The sequence below is a fragment of the Dermochelys coriacea genome, chromosome 11 (assembly GCF_009764565.3).
Source record: "Dermochelys coriacea isolate rDerCor1 chromosome 11, rDerCor1.pri.v4, whole genome shotgun sequence".
In the NCBI taxonomy this organism is placed as follows: Eukaryota; Metazoa; Chordata; order Testudines; family Dermochelyidae; genus Dermochelys; species Dermochelys coriacea.
Window position 1 is genome coordinate 13,362,859 of NC_050078.2, and position 12,880 is coordinate 13,375,738.

Below are 12,880 nucleotides of genomic sequence, written 5' to 3' on the forward strand. Positions count from 1 at the left end.
CTTCTTGTAAAACATACATATCTTCAGCAAAGACTAATGTTTACTGATTAACCCTTCAGGTCTACAGCTGTAATTTCTCAACACAAGTATACGAGATGAAAATGTTATTTTATAAAGGCTAAAGCATAGCTCTGACTTGTCTTTTAAGATCAACAGTATAACTTTTTTTTTTTAAATCAATGGCTTCAAAACTATACTGAAAGTCACATTTAGACCATTCTGTGTATGAGAATCTACAGAAATGCCCTCATATTGTCTATACATAGAGTCAATCACCACTCTAGTTAGATCACCAACAACTGAGTTAATGTGAGGTGTAATTCATTTCACCTGTATAATGACGATGTAAGCGGACATCACATAGGGGAATGTATGTGTGTGTCAGGGGGTCGGGAGAAGAGGGTGTATATGAAAATAGGAAGACAAAAATTTACACTTCAGTTCGGAGTTGTCATTGAGCCTCTTCCCATCTCTCACCCTGCATGGCTACTTCCCCATGCAGTCCTAACAAAGGGCTTAAAAATTAACTGCAAAGGAAAGCTGGGTTTGTTCAGAGAAAAGAAACTTCAAGGCTTTTCCATACAGGATGAAGAATCCGAAAAGGCACAAGGCTATTTTTTTCTTTGTAATACAATACTACAAAGAATGGGAAAGGAAGAGTCAACTCATCACAACACTTGTTGCTAAAGCTAAATCAATTCATGCGTTTAGAGAATCAGACACCTGCACATGCTACACTGTTGGTAACTATACAGTCATTGATCTTTCCCTCTACTTTACACTGAACTCTGAAGCGCAACTTATTTTTGTCCTTCACAATTATTAAAGCACTGTTTGATACGTCAGTGAGTTAAACAGAAGCTTTATAAAAGCCATAATTATTCATGTGTCAAAGAGGTAAAAAGGAAATAAGTTAGAACACTGTCACACAGCTCAGTACTGGCAGGAAGGCAAGTTACTAGAATACTAGCAATTAATCCTCTAAAGTGCCTCCACTCGACAGGCAATCAATTACAATCCTCCCCTACAGCACACTTTCACCCAAAAGTAAACCCCTGTTGAACACATTAAGAACTAGTACCGTGCTCCTTGTTACCAGGGTTGTAATTTCCCATTTCCTTCTCTGTTTTGTATTTTTTTAAGATTGTGTTTTCAAGCTGTAGTACACAGCCATCCTGATTCCACGACATGATGGTTCTAATCATTCTAAAGGACATTATTCATTATAGACTGGTCTGTAAGATGAAAAATGTTGTGCGGAACTTGCATAACTCGTGAATTCACACCACAAGCTCTAGAAAACACAATATTATATGTCTATGTTCCAGAAAACCTCATGCCATTCTAATTCCTTTTTGCCACACGAGAGAAAGGCAGAATCCTGCTAATTGCACAGTGGGGATCCAACATTTTCTAATTGATGTGGGCTTCTGGCCCCATTGCTTCTTCCTCCAGTGGCAACACCTATGAAGGAGGAGAAGTAATACTATTCTGCTCATCTCCCTTTCCTCTGAATTGTAATTGAAGATATGCATGTTACTCTCAGGTAACAGTCTACTTCACACTTCTCACTATTTCTGTAAAATATTCAATGTTATGCTGCAGATTTTGATGGAACATGCAACAAACTGGGGCCTACAAACACTCCAAATCACTATAGGTCTTGTCTATTACTTTGGGCGTGACACTGATGTATCAACTTTGAGTCCCAAGGTTCTATTGTCCCAGCTAAGCTCCAACCATCCCTCTTCCCAATTCCCCAAGTGACATTCATGGGGTTTTAAATTGCCAATATGATGATAAGTTACTGCATGTAAACTATTCTACAAGACAGAATAAAGCAATGAGCCAAACAGCAGCATTATGAATGTTTGTGGAAGCATTTGTAAGCATTTTTTTAACTAGAAATCTGTGGTGTAAGTACGGTCTTTTTCCAGTGACTATCAAAACATGAATAATTCAGACTGGGGAACAATATTGGACATAAATGTTTCACACTGCATCACTCTAAGCACATTTAGAATTCCTTCCCCCAAAAGTGTATTGTTATAAAATAATCCCCGCCCCCCAAAAAACTGGACAGTACAACAACCAATTTCAAGTGAAGAATACATACATCCATTTTCTCTATTGACTAAAGAAGAAATGCTGTCTTATAAATATATTATACTATTTGTCAGGACACACATGGGAAATACTTACAGCTCTGACTCGCAGAAGGTGTGATATGACAGACTGCAGTTCATCGCTGTAGTGTTTTAGCTCAGTAAATCTCCTGGGAACAGGAAACAGATAGTACATCATTAGCTATCACAAAAGCAAGCTTTCACAAATTGTAAGATAGAGCAACAACACAACAGCTGGCGACACTGAGCTTGACTTATGTTAAAGTGGAATTAGCTGTGGATTCCTAGAAAATGACAACAGAATCAACTCCTTTTTAGCAAATAATTACACACATGCAAAACTACTGTACTTTTATACAATAACAGTAAAGGTTCAGATCAATTCATATGCCATAAATCTAAGAAATAAATATAAACAGCAGAGGTTTTTTTCTGAAAGACTGATATATCTGTTTTTTTTAAGAGCACTTATGAAGTGGAATGTTATTTGATAGATATGATCTAAAAAGCAGGAAGAAACTTTTCATTTAAAATCCCATTTGATGGGTTTTATGCTTACTAATGAAAAACTGTTTAAATTCTTTTGAAGCTGATAAAATATTACCTGTACTTACAATGTGCCTTTCATGCAAGGATCTCGAACTCTAAAAAAGATTAAATTAGCTTCAGAATACACCTAGGTGGTTTGTAAAATGGATATCATGTCCATGGCTAAGCTGAACCCCAGAGCAGTTTGCTGACTTGCGAAAAGCCTCAAGAGGGGGTTATTTACTCCTGTGCAGATGACCAGCACAAGACCTATACACCATTTAAGACCAACTTAAACCCTATTTTGAAGCCTTAGATTGTGCAAAGGCATGCATATTATCCAGAGTGAAAGTAAAGAATAGGAACTCGAGAATTGACTAACTACTGAATGATAATCTGTCAATTACTGTAGTGAAAAAAAATCCAGGCCAAGATATTAAAAATAAATAAACAAACAAACAAACAGATGCCTAAAGTTAGGCTTCTAAATTCTTAATTAGGCACCAATATATATAAGTGATCTGATTTCAGAAATGCTTAGAACCCAGCAGGTCTCATTGAAAAAAAAAAAAAAAAAAAACCAGGCCACTTATTTAGGTGGCTAATCATGAATTTAAGAACCAAAATTTCAGCACCCATTTAAAAAAAAAAACAAAAACAAACTTTGCTTACACCGCATGTTTCTAATATTTAGGAAATTGCGTCTCATGACATCCCATGACAGAAAAGATTATTTATAGGCATTCTATGATTTTTATGCCTAAAGAGAGTTTTCCACAAAAATGTGTGGTATATTAGGGTTAAAGTGTACAGTTTTTTTCAAAACATTTAAAGACCAGCAGAGAAATTATAGCAGGAAACACAAATACAGCCGTTGGTGGATGTAGGGCAATCCTTTTACCTTACGTTTTATAAAATATATGCCAGCGCAGTGTGTCAGACAGCTTCAGACATGAATGGTGAAGATATCTCAAGTAAATCAAGTACATAACAACAGCCATACTGAGTCAGACCAAAGGTCCATCTAGCCCAGGATCCTGTCTTCTGACAGTGGCCAATGCCAGGTGCCCCAGAGGGAATGATAAGAACAGGTAGTCATCCAAGCTTCTGGCAAACAGAGGCTAGGGACACCATCCCTGCCCAACAGCCATTAATGGACCCATCCTCCATGAATTTATCTTGTTCTTTTTTAAACCCTGTTATAGTCTTGGCCTTCACAATATCCTCTGGCAAGGAGTTCCACAGGTTGACTGTGCATTGTGTGAAGAAATACTTCCTTTTTTGTTTGTTAAACCTGCTGCCTATTAATTTCATTTGGTGACCCCCTAGTTCTTGTGTTATGAGGAGAAGTAAATTAACACTTCCTTATTTACTTTCTCCATACCAGTCATGATTTTATAGACCTCAATCATATCCCCACTTAGTCATTTTTTCCCAAGCTGAAGAGTCCCAGTCTTATTAATCTCTCCTCAGACGGAAGCTGTTCCATACCCCTCATCATTTTTGTTGCCCTTTTCTGAATCTTTTCCAATTCCAATATATCTTTTTTGAGATGGGGCGCACCATGGATTGATATAGAGACAATATATTTTCTGTCTTATTATCTATCCCTTTCTTAATGATGTCTAACATTCTGTTCACTTTTTTGACTGCCACTGCACATTGAGTGGATGTTTTCAGAGAACTATCCATAATTACTCCAAGATCTCTTTCTTGAGTGGTAACAGATAATTTAGACCTCATCATTTTATATGTATAGTTGGGATTATGCTTTCTAATGTGCATTATTTTGAATTTATCAACACTGAATTTCATCTGCCATTTTGTTGCCCAGTCACCTAGTTTTGAGAGATCCTTTTGTAGCTCTTCGCTGTCTGCCTGGGACTTAACTATCTTGAGTAGTTTTGTATCATCTGCAAATTTTGCCACCTCACTGTTTACCCCTTTTTCCAGATCATTTATGAATATGCTGAATAGGACTGGGCCCAGTATAGAGCCATGGAGGACACCACTATTTACCTCTCTCCATTCTGAAAACTGACCATTTATTCCTCCCCTTGGTTTCCTAGTTTTAACCAGTTACCAATCCATGAGAGGACCTTCCGTCTTATCCCCTTATCTCTACTACGGCTGTGCCACTCTAGCATTTCTAGTGCAGCCAAACCTTTAGCAAAGTACGACTTTCAATGCAGATGAAAAGCAGGTAACTTGAGTCAGATTCTGCTGCTTTTACAGTCGCTTTTCAGACTAGAACCACATTTTAATAGAGATACTACCAAGTAAAAAGTCACTTCTGGATGAAAATACTTCACCTACTATTACTACTAGTTATACTTAAGGTTACTATAATGATACTATAACTACTGTAAATGAAAGACACCAGAGAATTTCTCCCTTTTATTTCCAATTATTTTGTGCATTTGACAGCACTATGTCTGTAGTGAAAGTTACTATAAGTATAGTCAATTTCCCCTTCACAAAACAATAAGGGAGTAAAAGATATTTTTAAGAATAGGTATATGGAGCAAAAAGAAACCACAAATGGCATGGGGTCTCAGGCTCAAGTATACTATTGAGAATCACACGAGTTCAGCTGCCATAAGCAGAATCTATTGTCTAATATGGCTCAGCCACAGTGATATTTCCCAGATCCTTTTTATTCTGTTTAGGAAAGTAGCTAGCAAGAGAATTGTTATCTAGTGAAAAAGGAACAATGCACCACTGGGAAAGCAATTTTTGACTGGATTTGAAGCACAGAAGGAAGACAACAGGAGGTTTGCAACAAAACTGGATTAGAGAATTCAGTGGAAATGTCACTGCAAATTTATTTTTGAGCAACAGAGGAGCACATTTTTATCACCACTGACCCTTTCAATAAAAACCACTCAACCTACCAGAAGACTGGTTTGGTTTTGTTCCAAACCAACTTCAGTAGTTAGACTTTTAAAATGCTATGTTGCTATCCAACTTTTACGGTTGGTTTAAATTAAGGATTGAGAAAGCTACTGATAGTTCCTAAAGTAGTAAGTAAGCCTACTAGTCAAGCGAAAGATACTGGTGCTCCCACACTTCCAAAACCAACCTCCTAACTGCCAAGCCACCCTTTGCTGTACAAATGAATAAAACAGACTGTGTATGTAATTATAACATTTCAATCAACTATTTAATAAACTTGTAAAAATGTTACTTGCAATAAGAGCTAGTGGCACCATGGAATAACAGGAAAAAAAGTGTACAGTATATTAGTTGTTGAATTTCCCCAATACCTATTGAATAATATATTTGTCAAATAGCATTTGGTCAGCCATTGAGCAGGCTGAATATCACAAGAATTTGACAAATAAATTTGTTAAATATTGGTATCATCCCTAATACAACAAATTAGATAAATATGATTCAACAGACGCTATGCTACTCTTGCTTTTATTACACGTTCTTTCCATTCCTGTCTGTATTCTACTTTTTCTTTCATAATGCATCTTTTCCTTAGCAGCATTTAGTATCAACTTCCTCATCTTACAGTCATAGAAGGAACCATCAGATCATCAAGTCTGACTTCTCGTATATCACAGGCCACCAATATCACCTACTTCTCTCTTTTGCTTTCCCTTCCCCTACACTGTGTTCTTTCCTCCTTGTCCCCTTTCCAAATCTCTCTCTATAAATACTGCATTTCTCTTTTCTGTGTTACCTCAATTTCTCCCTCCCATACTAAGGAGGCTGGTAAAATTTCCAAGCCCTAAAAACAAGAGGACTAACACTACTACTCACAGACAAATTTAAAAAAAGATTTTGGGGAGGGGAAGAAAATATCCAAACAAGGGCCCAATTCCACTTTCAGATGCTGGAAAAGGGGAAGGTGTCATCTCTTCACATGGCTTCAGAATTCCATCCTTCAGATTCTAATAGATTTTAAGTAGCACCATATTGTTGGAAGGGAGAAGAAGCACTCTGTCTCTTGGTTCCCTCTGTCCAGTGTCAGACTATCCTGGGTGCTGCAGGAATGTCTGCTACTTTACCCCCCTCCCACTCTCCTAGGTGCTTCAGAGAGAGTATCCTGGTATCAGTGATTCCAAATGTTCTACTGAGGGGACGCACCAACTGCATTTTGTCTTTTTGTTGTTGTTGTTACTCACCATTACATATATGCACCCTCCACCCTGGCACCACAACCCTAAGCCCAGCCCAGTGAGAAGGCTGGGGGGAGGGAGGGGAGGAGTTGGAGAGTGAGCCTACCTGCAGCAGCTGCTTCTGTCTCTTGGGGCTGGGCCCAGCTCCTCACTCCAAGTGTGTGACCTGGCGCACATGGTCTCAGTGCCACTGCGGTTTGGGGCAGCCCAAACCTCAGTGGCACTGAAACTATGTGCGCCAGGTCGCAATACTAGAGCAGGGAGACAGGCCCAGCCCAATGGGAAAGGTGCCACCACTGTGGGGTAAATGCAGAGCAGGCTACCTCTCCAACACCGCACTCCCTACTCATCTGTGGCTTCTTTTCCACACCGGCCGGGAGAAGTATATGTTTGCCTAGGCCAGGGCCAGCAATGGGTTAATCCAGCCCTGAACACAGTGAACCGTCCATAGGTGCCAACTCTGTGGGCACCCGGAGCACCCACAGAAAAAATTAGTGGATGCTTAGCACCCACTGGCAGCTAGCTCTCCCCCTCCCTCCCAGCACGTCCCATGATCAGCTGTTCTGTGGTGTGCAGGAGGCGAGGGGAGGGTTGTGCTCGGGGGAGGGTGCAGAACTGGGTGGGAAGAGGCGGAGCGGGGGCAGAGAAGGGTCAGGGCCTAGAGGGAAAGGGTGGAGTGGGGGCAGGGCCTGGGGTTGAGCACCCCCAGAGATAGGAAGAAGCTGGCACCTCTGGAACTGACACTTTTCTGCGACCCACTGTTTGGGAAACCACTGTCCTATACTATCCTCCTCCGGCCGAAAGGAGGAGTGTCTGCTACTATATACTCTCCACACTTCAGCCTCTGTTAATGGACCTCCTAACCAGCTAATAACTCCAGTGTCTGCCTCTACAGCTTCCCACAGCTTCCCAAGACACGGTAGACTGAAATTGATCTGGTTTCCAATAACAGCTGTGAAAACTGGCAGCTTGGGAACTGCAGCACTGGCAAGTGCATATATTTGTGTGTGTGCACAAGAGAGATATTGGCTATATATGCTTGCAAATTCAGGAAGGTACCATTGCATTAATTTGCGAAGGTTTCTTTGCAAACAAAGCCTAGATTTTTTTTTCTGTTTTTTTTAAATAAAAGCTTAGATTCTGCATAAAGTGATGGCATTTCCCTTAAGAGTTTCCTGCTCTCCCTGTGAACTGGGTTTTTCAAACCGCTTTTCACTGCCCCTTATTGGTTTGTTAAGGAGGTTGAAAAAGTGTACAGATAGCATACATCCAGAAAGGAAAAATTACATAGATAGCATACACTGTCATTCGTAATTACAACTGTAACTAGTATGAAAAATCTTACCTGTCTGGGTTTTTCACTCTGAATGTTGCATTAAGAGCTTTTAACCTGGACTCTGCCTGAAAAAAAAAAAAAAAAGTGTTATAATGCAATTATATTTCAAAAACATCAAGCAACAATTTCTCTTTGCTGGCAGCCACAGTAGAAAGCTGCAGTTTTCTGTCATAATACTTCATCAAAAATTTCAAACATATTGAACAAATTTGACAAGTGAGGGAGCTAATGTCAGTCTGCTTTTAGAGAAAAGGCTAGAAAACTAAACTGTTCTGTGAACTAGCATGTAAACAGTATCCAGTATCATTAAACTAGTATAATCATAAACCTCAGCAAAATATTCTTTTCTTAAAATGTTACACAAACCACAAAATTAAGATATATAACCCTACATTCTTTTCAGGTGATGCAAGTAGGCCTAAGGCTATATGGACAAATTATTTTATATATTTTTCAAACCAAATAAAACCAATAGTGGAAAAGACCTTTATATGCTTTGAATTACCAAAAACAGTTCCCCAGTGGCATCAAACACAAACCTATTGTGTGCTCTCATTTTAAGAGTTACTGTAGAGGAAAACTATATTATATAAGAGCCAGCTTTTGATGCAAAGTTCTTTTTCAATAGATAGGAAACTGCTATATTGAATCACAAATTGGATCACTGGATTTTCTTCAGTAAAGAAATAATTGCCTTAATTAAACTTTCTGCTCCGTTTCTGAGAAAAATGTTATTCTACCAGTGCCTGCAACAGAAGCATGGAATTCCCAACACTAATTCTTGCTTTTGTGTTTTAAATGTTTTAAGAATTTAGTTAGAATTAATCAGTTTTTGTGTTTACTCTGCAAAAGAGCAACATACTTCCACTTATTTTATTTGTTTTACTGTAATTCCTATTACTATAATACCTACATGTCCTGGTCACTGGGGCCTGAGTGTGCTAGACACTGTACACATAACAAAAAGTCAGTCCCTGCCTCAGATAATAAGGCATGTCTACATGGAGACACTCAAGAAAATTAAGACAAATTAACTAAAGGTAAGAGGTCCTAAATTAGAGCACATGCAATCCCTGTGTGGATGCTCTCCTTCACAAGTTGCCCGAGTTCACTTTAGCTTAATCCTCCTTCAAATTAAAAGAGGTAGGTTTAAAAGAACCACGACTTCCGGTGCAAAAGGCTCAGTAAGACTGATAATTTACAAGTGTACCTTCTGACAGAGAGAGTTTTTAGCAATGATGTTTGCTATACGAACAATATTTTGTGCATCAATTGCCGCAAAGTCAGCAACTCTTAAGAGCAGTTTTAAAAAGTTATTTAGCAACCGATTCCAGTAGAACCCAGTGCTCGCTTGGAGTTAGAGTACAAAGTTTCCCTTCATAAGCCTCTCAGTAAATTCTATTTATGAGATTGGCACCAGAACGAGACTGTTCCGCCTCCCATCACATTGTGTCCAAACTGTACCGCGTTTGAATTTCACTGTAATATCCTTGACACTGGGATCTCATCTCATGTTGGTAGAGTGCTGAGTACAACGTCTGAGCTCAATTAAAAAGTAATTTTGCTATTGCGATTGGCATGACAGCTACTGATGAGTATTATACAAAAGTATGGTCAAGGAATAAAAAGGATTTACTTTCCAGCAGTAACTCTGCTTTTCCAAACATTCTACAGACTGAGGGAGCAAACATCCCAAACCCCCCCATAGTCATCTCTCAGAGTGCAAAGGAAGGGTTTTTTAAATTTTATTTAAGAATAGATTGGCTAGTTTTCAACAAAGATAAGTGACAGGTGTCAAGACTCAGTTCTATTCAAAGGTGTCTGGCAACATCTTGGTCACGAGATCTGTTTCCTCTGAGCAGTCCGACTCATACTTGCTTACTTTATGGGCAAAAGTATTTACACTACTTTATATACAGCTGTTCGAACTACAGAGCTAAAAGAGCAAGACAGTCAATTCTACTCTGGTTTGTAAATGCATCATCAAAAGGATTAACTAAACTCCAATTACAGGACCAAATTCTGCCCTCATTTACACATACATAATCCTTCAAAGCCAATGGAGTTTCACAGGTGTAACTGAGGAAACAATTTGTCCTGCAGAATCTTTACTATTGATGATGCACAAGAAGGAAACAATACAGCCTGACTTCTTGTGCATTATCAATCTGGCCATTTTTTACACACTTATTTCACACAAAATCATACTATAAGCTAGCTAAGGATTACTATAAAGCTAGAGCAAGTTTATGTAAGGTTTCTGGACAGACATTTCTGTAAATAGAGAGTACGTGCAAAAAGAATTTACAGAGGTGGTTAAATGGAGTGAATACTTGAAGTGGAATTGGCTGTCAACTGAGACTGAGTCAAGTAGCTTTCACACACACAAGCAAAAACTGGATGACAATATGGAATATAGCAGTTAAGAGGTATTGCTTTTGTGCTCAGGAGTAGCCAGTGCAGTTTTGTTGAGGTTTTTTTTTGGGGGGGGGCAGCGAGGGAGGGGGAAGAGAATTGTACACCATGTTTTTCCTCCTCCAGATTAACTACGACTGGGGGTGGGAGGTGAGGAAGATAGTGCATTGTGTTTTGCCCTCTCAGAGCAAAAAATTTTGAAAGAACATTTAAACACGTATTCTAAATTGCAGTATTTTGGAGGCGAGGAAACGCATTACAGCTGGCAGAGACAGAATTCTAACCCCGAGTAGTCAGGGTAATCCAAAATAAATCCTTCTGGTTTAAACAAGGATCTTCATCTGTTCGACTAGTGTATTGCAGTGTCTGGACTGTGCTATCTAATTAGTCTGCAAACCCACTGGTGTCACAGAACAATGACAGCAAATGGGCCCATGACTCGCTTCTGATCCTACACAACTACGCACTCCAAGTATAAATCTGCCTCTGATATTATTATTAAGCTACCATAAGGAACCAAATCAATCTGCTTACTAAAGACCTTTTATTTTTACATTCAGCACAGAAACTGAATGTATAATTAAAAGGTTTATCAAAGGAAAGAGAAAGGCTCCATTCCCCATTATTTTATAAAAATTTCCTTAGGGAAGCAGGGATTCCACAGAGAAAATAACCATGCACACTGTCAGAAATCTAGAAAGTAGAATGGCGATTGTCTCATCTTACATTTTACTTAAGATATCATCTGTCCTTAGACAGTTGTTTATTTTGAATATTTTGCAGTAATTTAACTGTTGTTCTTTGGGTCCTTCTTCCCCTCTCAAGTAACTTACATTTTAATAAAGGTAAATGAACTGACGAGGCCATGTATCTGACAATTTGTTTAACAGAAACTATATTTTTCTCACTTGCTCTTACATGCCATAATTTTCTCCTTTCTCCCACTATTATTCTGGAGTATCTATGTTGAGTTATTCCTAAGAGTTTAATAAAAACTTTTATTATGCCCTTCCCACCATTCTCAATGCAACTAACTAAAACTGCCCACACTGCTGTTCTCAAACACAGCCTAAAACAGAAGCTTTCATTAATTGATGATTCTGGGGTACAACATACATATGACGTCATTAAAAAATATGAGTTAGCGGTGTCTACCATCTGAATGCTTTGCAAATTATGATGTGCTATCAGCAATTTTAAAAGGATGGTTCATAAAATTGTCTTCCGCAGTTTTAACACTTAAAGAAGCAGTGCAGGGATAGGATCAAGTTTTTCCAAAAGGTCTGTCAAGCAGATGTTACATCCACATATCAGCCCATAAATAATCAAGAGGTTAATAAAAGCATGGTAATTCTTGCAATTCAAATGAATACAAAGGAAAACCATTGCAAATGTTATTCCTATTTCTACATGTGCATCCTTAAAATTTTTAATTTTTTACCTTTCTAATTTTCCCCTGTAGCCCCTTCTCTCACATTGTTTCCCTCTACTATTATGTGCCATTATATATATCTATCTATCTTGCTGAATTTACAGACTAGCTCCTTGGATGATAACTTGGCCTTTCTTTAATAAGGAATACTTATCTTCTTGTTCACTTATTTTTTTCCATTGAACATTGACAGTTAATCACTACGTGGAAAATCCCACTCTCCACTATGTGGTTGAGTTCCCTATATGCCTCAATGTACTGAATGAGTACAGATCTTGTTACAAACTTTTTAATTTAAAAAAAAAAAAAAAAAGTCCACTCTTAAGACTCCAGGGCCATAAAGAAACTAGAATGATAGTCCTAAATGCCTAGCAGTGTTAGAAGAGACACCCCAAGACAAAGGTCTACCACAAATCCACAGCACGCTTAACCATAATTCTGTGTTAAAGACCCTATATTCTTCAGCAGCTTCAGATAAATAAAAGCTCCATTTTCATTTAATGGAAGAATTACACAAAAGGAATATTGTACTAGTGTACTATTTAATTAAATCTTAAATTCAATTTATTTTACCCTGGCTCTACATTTTTGATTTTCAATTGGTTGCAGAATTTTTTATTGAACATACATCATGGCACTGAAGACGTGGTCTGTACGTGCTGTGTGTGTTGGGAAGGAAGGAAGCTAGAGGTTGTGGTAGGTGGATGGGGACAGGTGCAGATTTTCACACCATGCAGACAGTTTGAAATTATGGGATATGGACATCAGCAGGATGTGCCCAGTAATACAATCAGCAGTGAATTAAAGTCAAATTGGCATCATCAGTAGATGCCAGCATTAAACTTCCTTGGGATTAATGGGGACAGATCATACCCCAGAATTTTTTTTCAAGCTTTCAGCAGATTCAGGACAA

The 12,880-nt window shown here is 38.5% G+C and overlaps 1 protein-coding gene across 1 annotated transcript in view; it reads right to left on the minus strand.

Moving 5' to 3' along the window:
• The window catches only part of SNX4 (sorting nexin 4), a 57,984-nt gene that overhangs the window by 19,691 nt on the left and 25,413 nt on the right, over nt 1-12,880 (minus strand). Inside the window, exons 6-7 of the mRNA XM_038420968.2 lie at nt 8,130-8,185; nt 2,203-2,275 (exon numbers count right to left, since the gene is read on the minus strand). Of these exons, the coding sequence (XP_038276896.1) occupies nt 2,203-2,275; nt 8,130-8,185 (129 nt within the window). The remainder of the gene's footprint in view (nt 1-2,202; nt 2,276-8,129; nt 8,186-12,880) is intronic.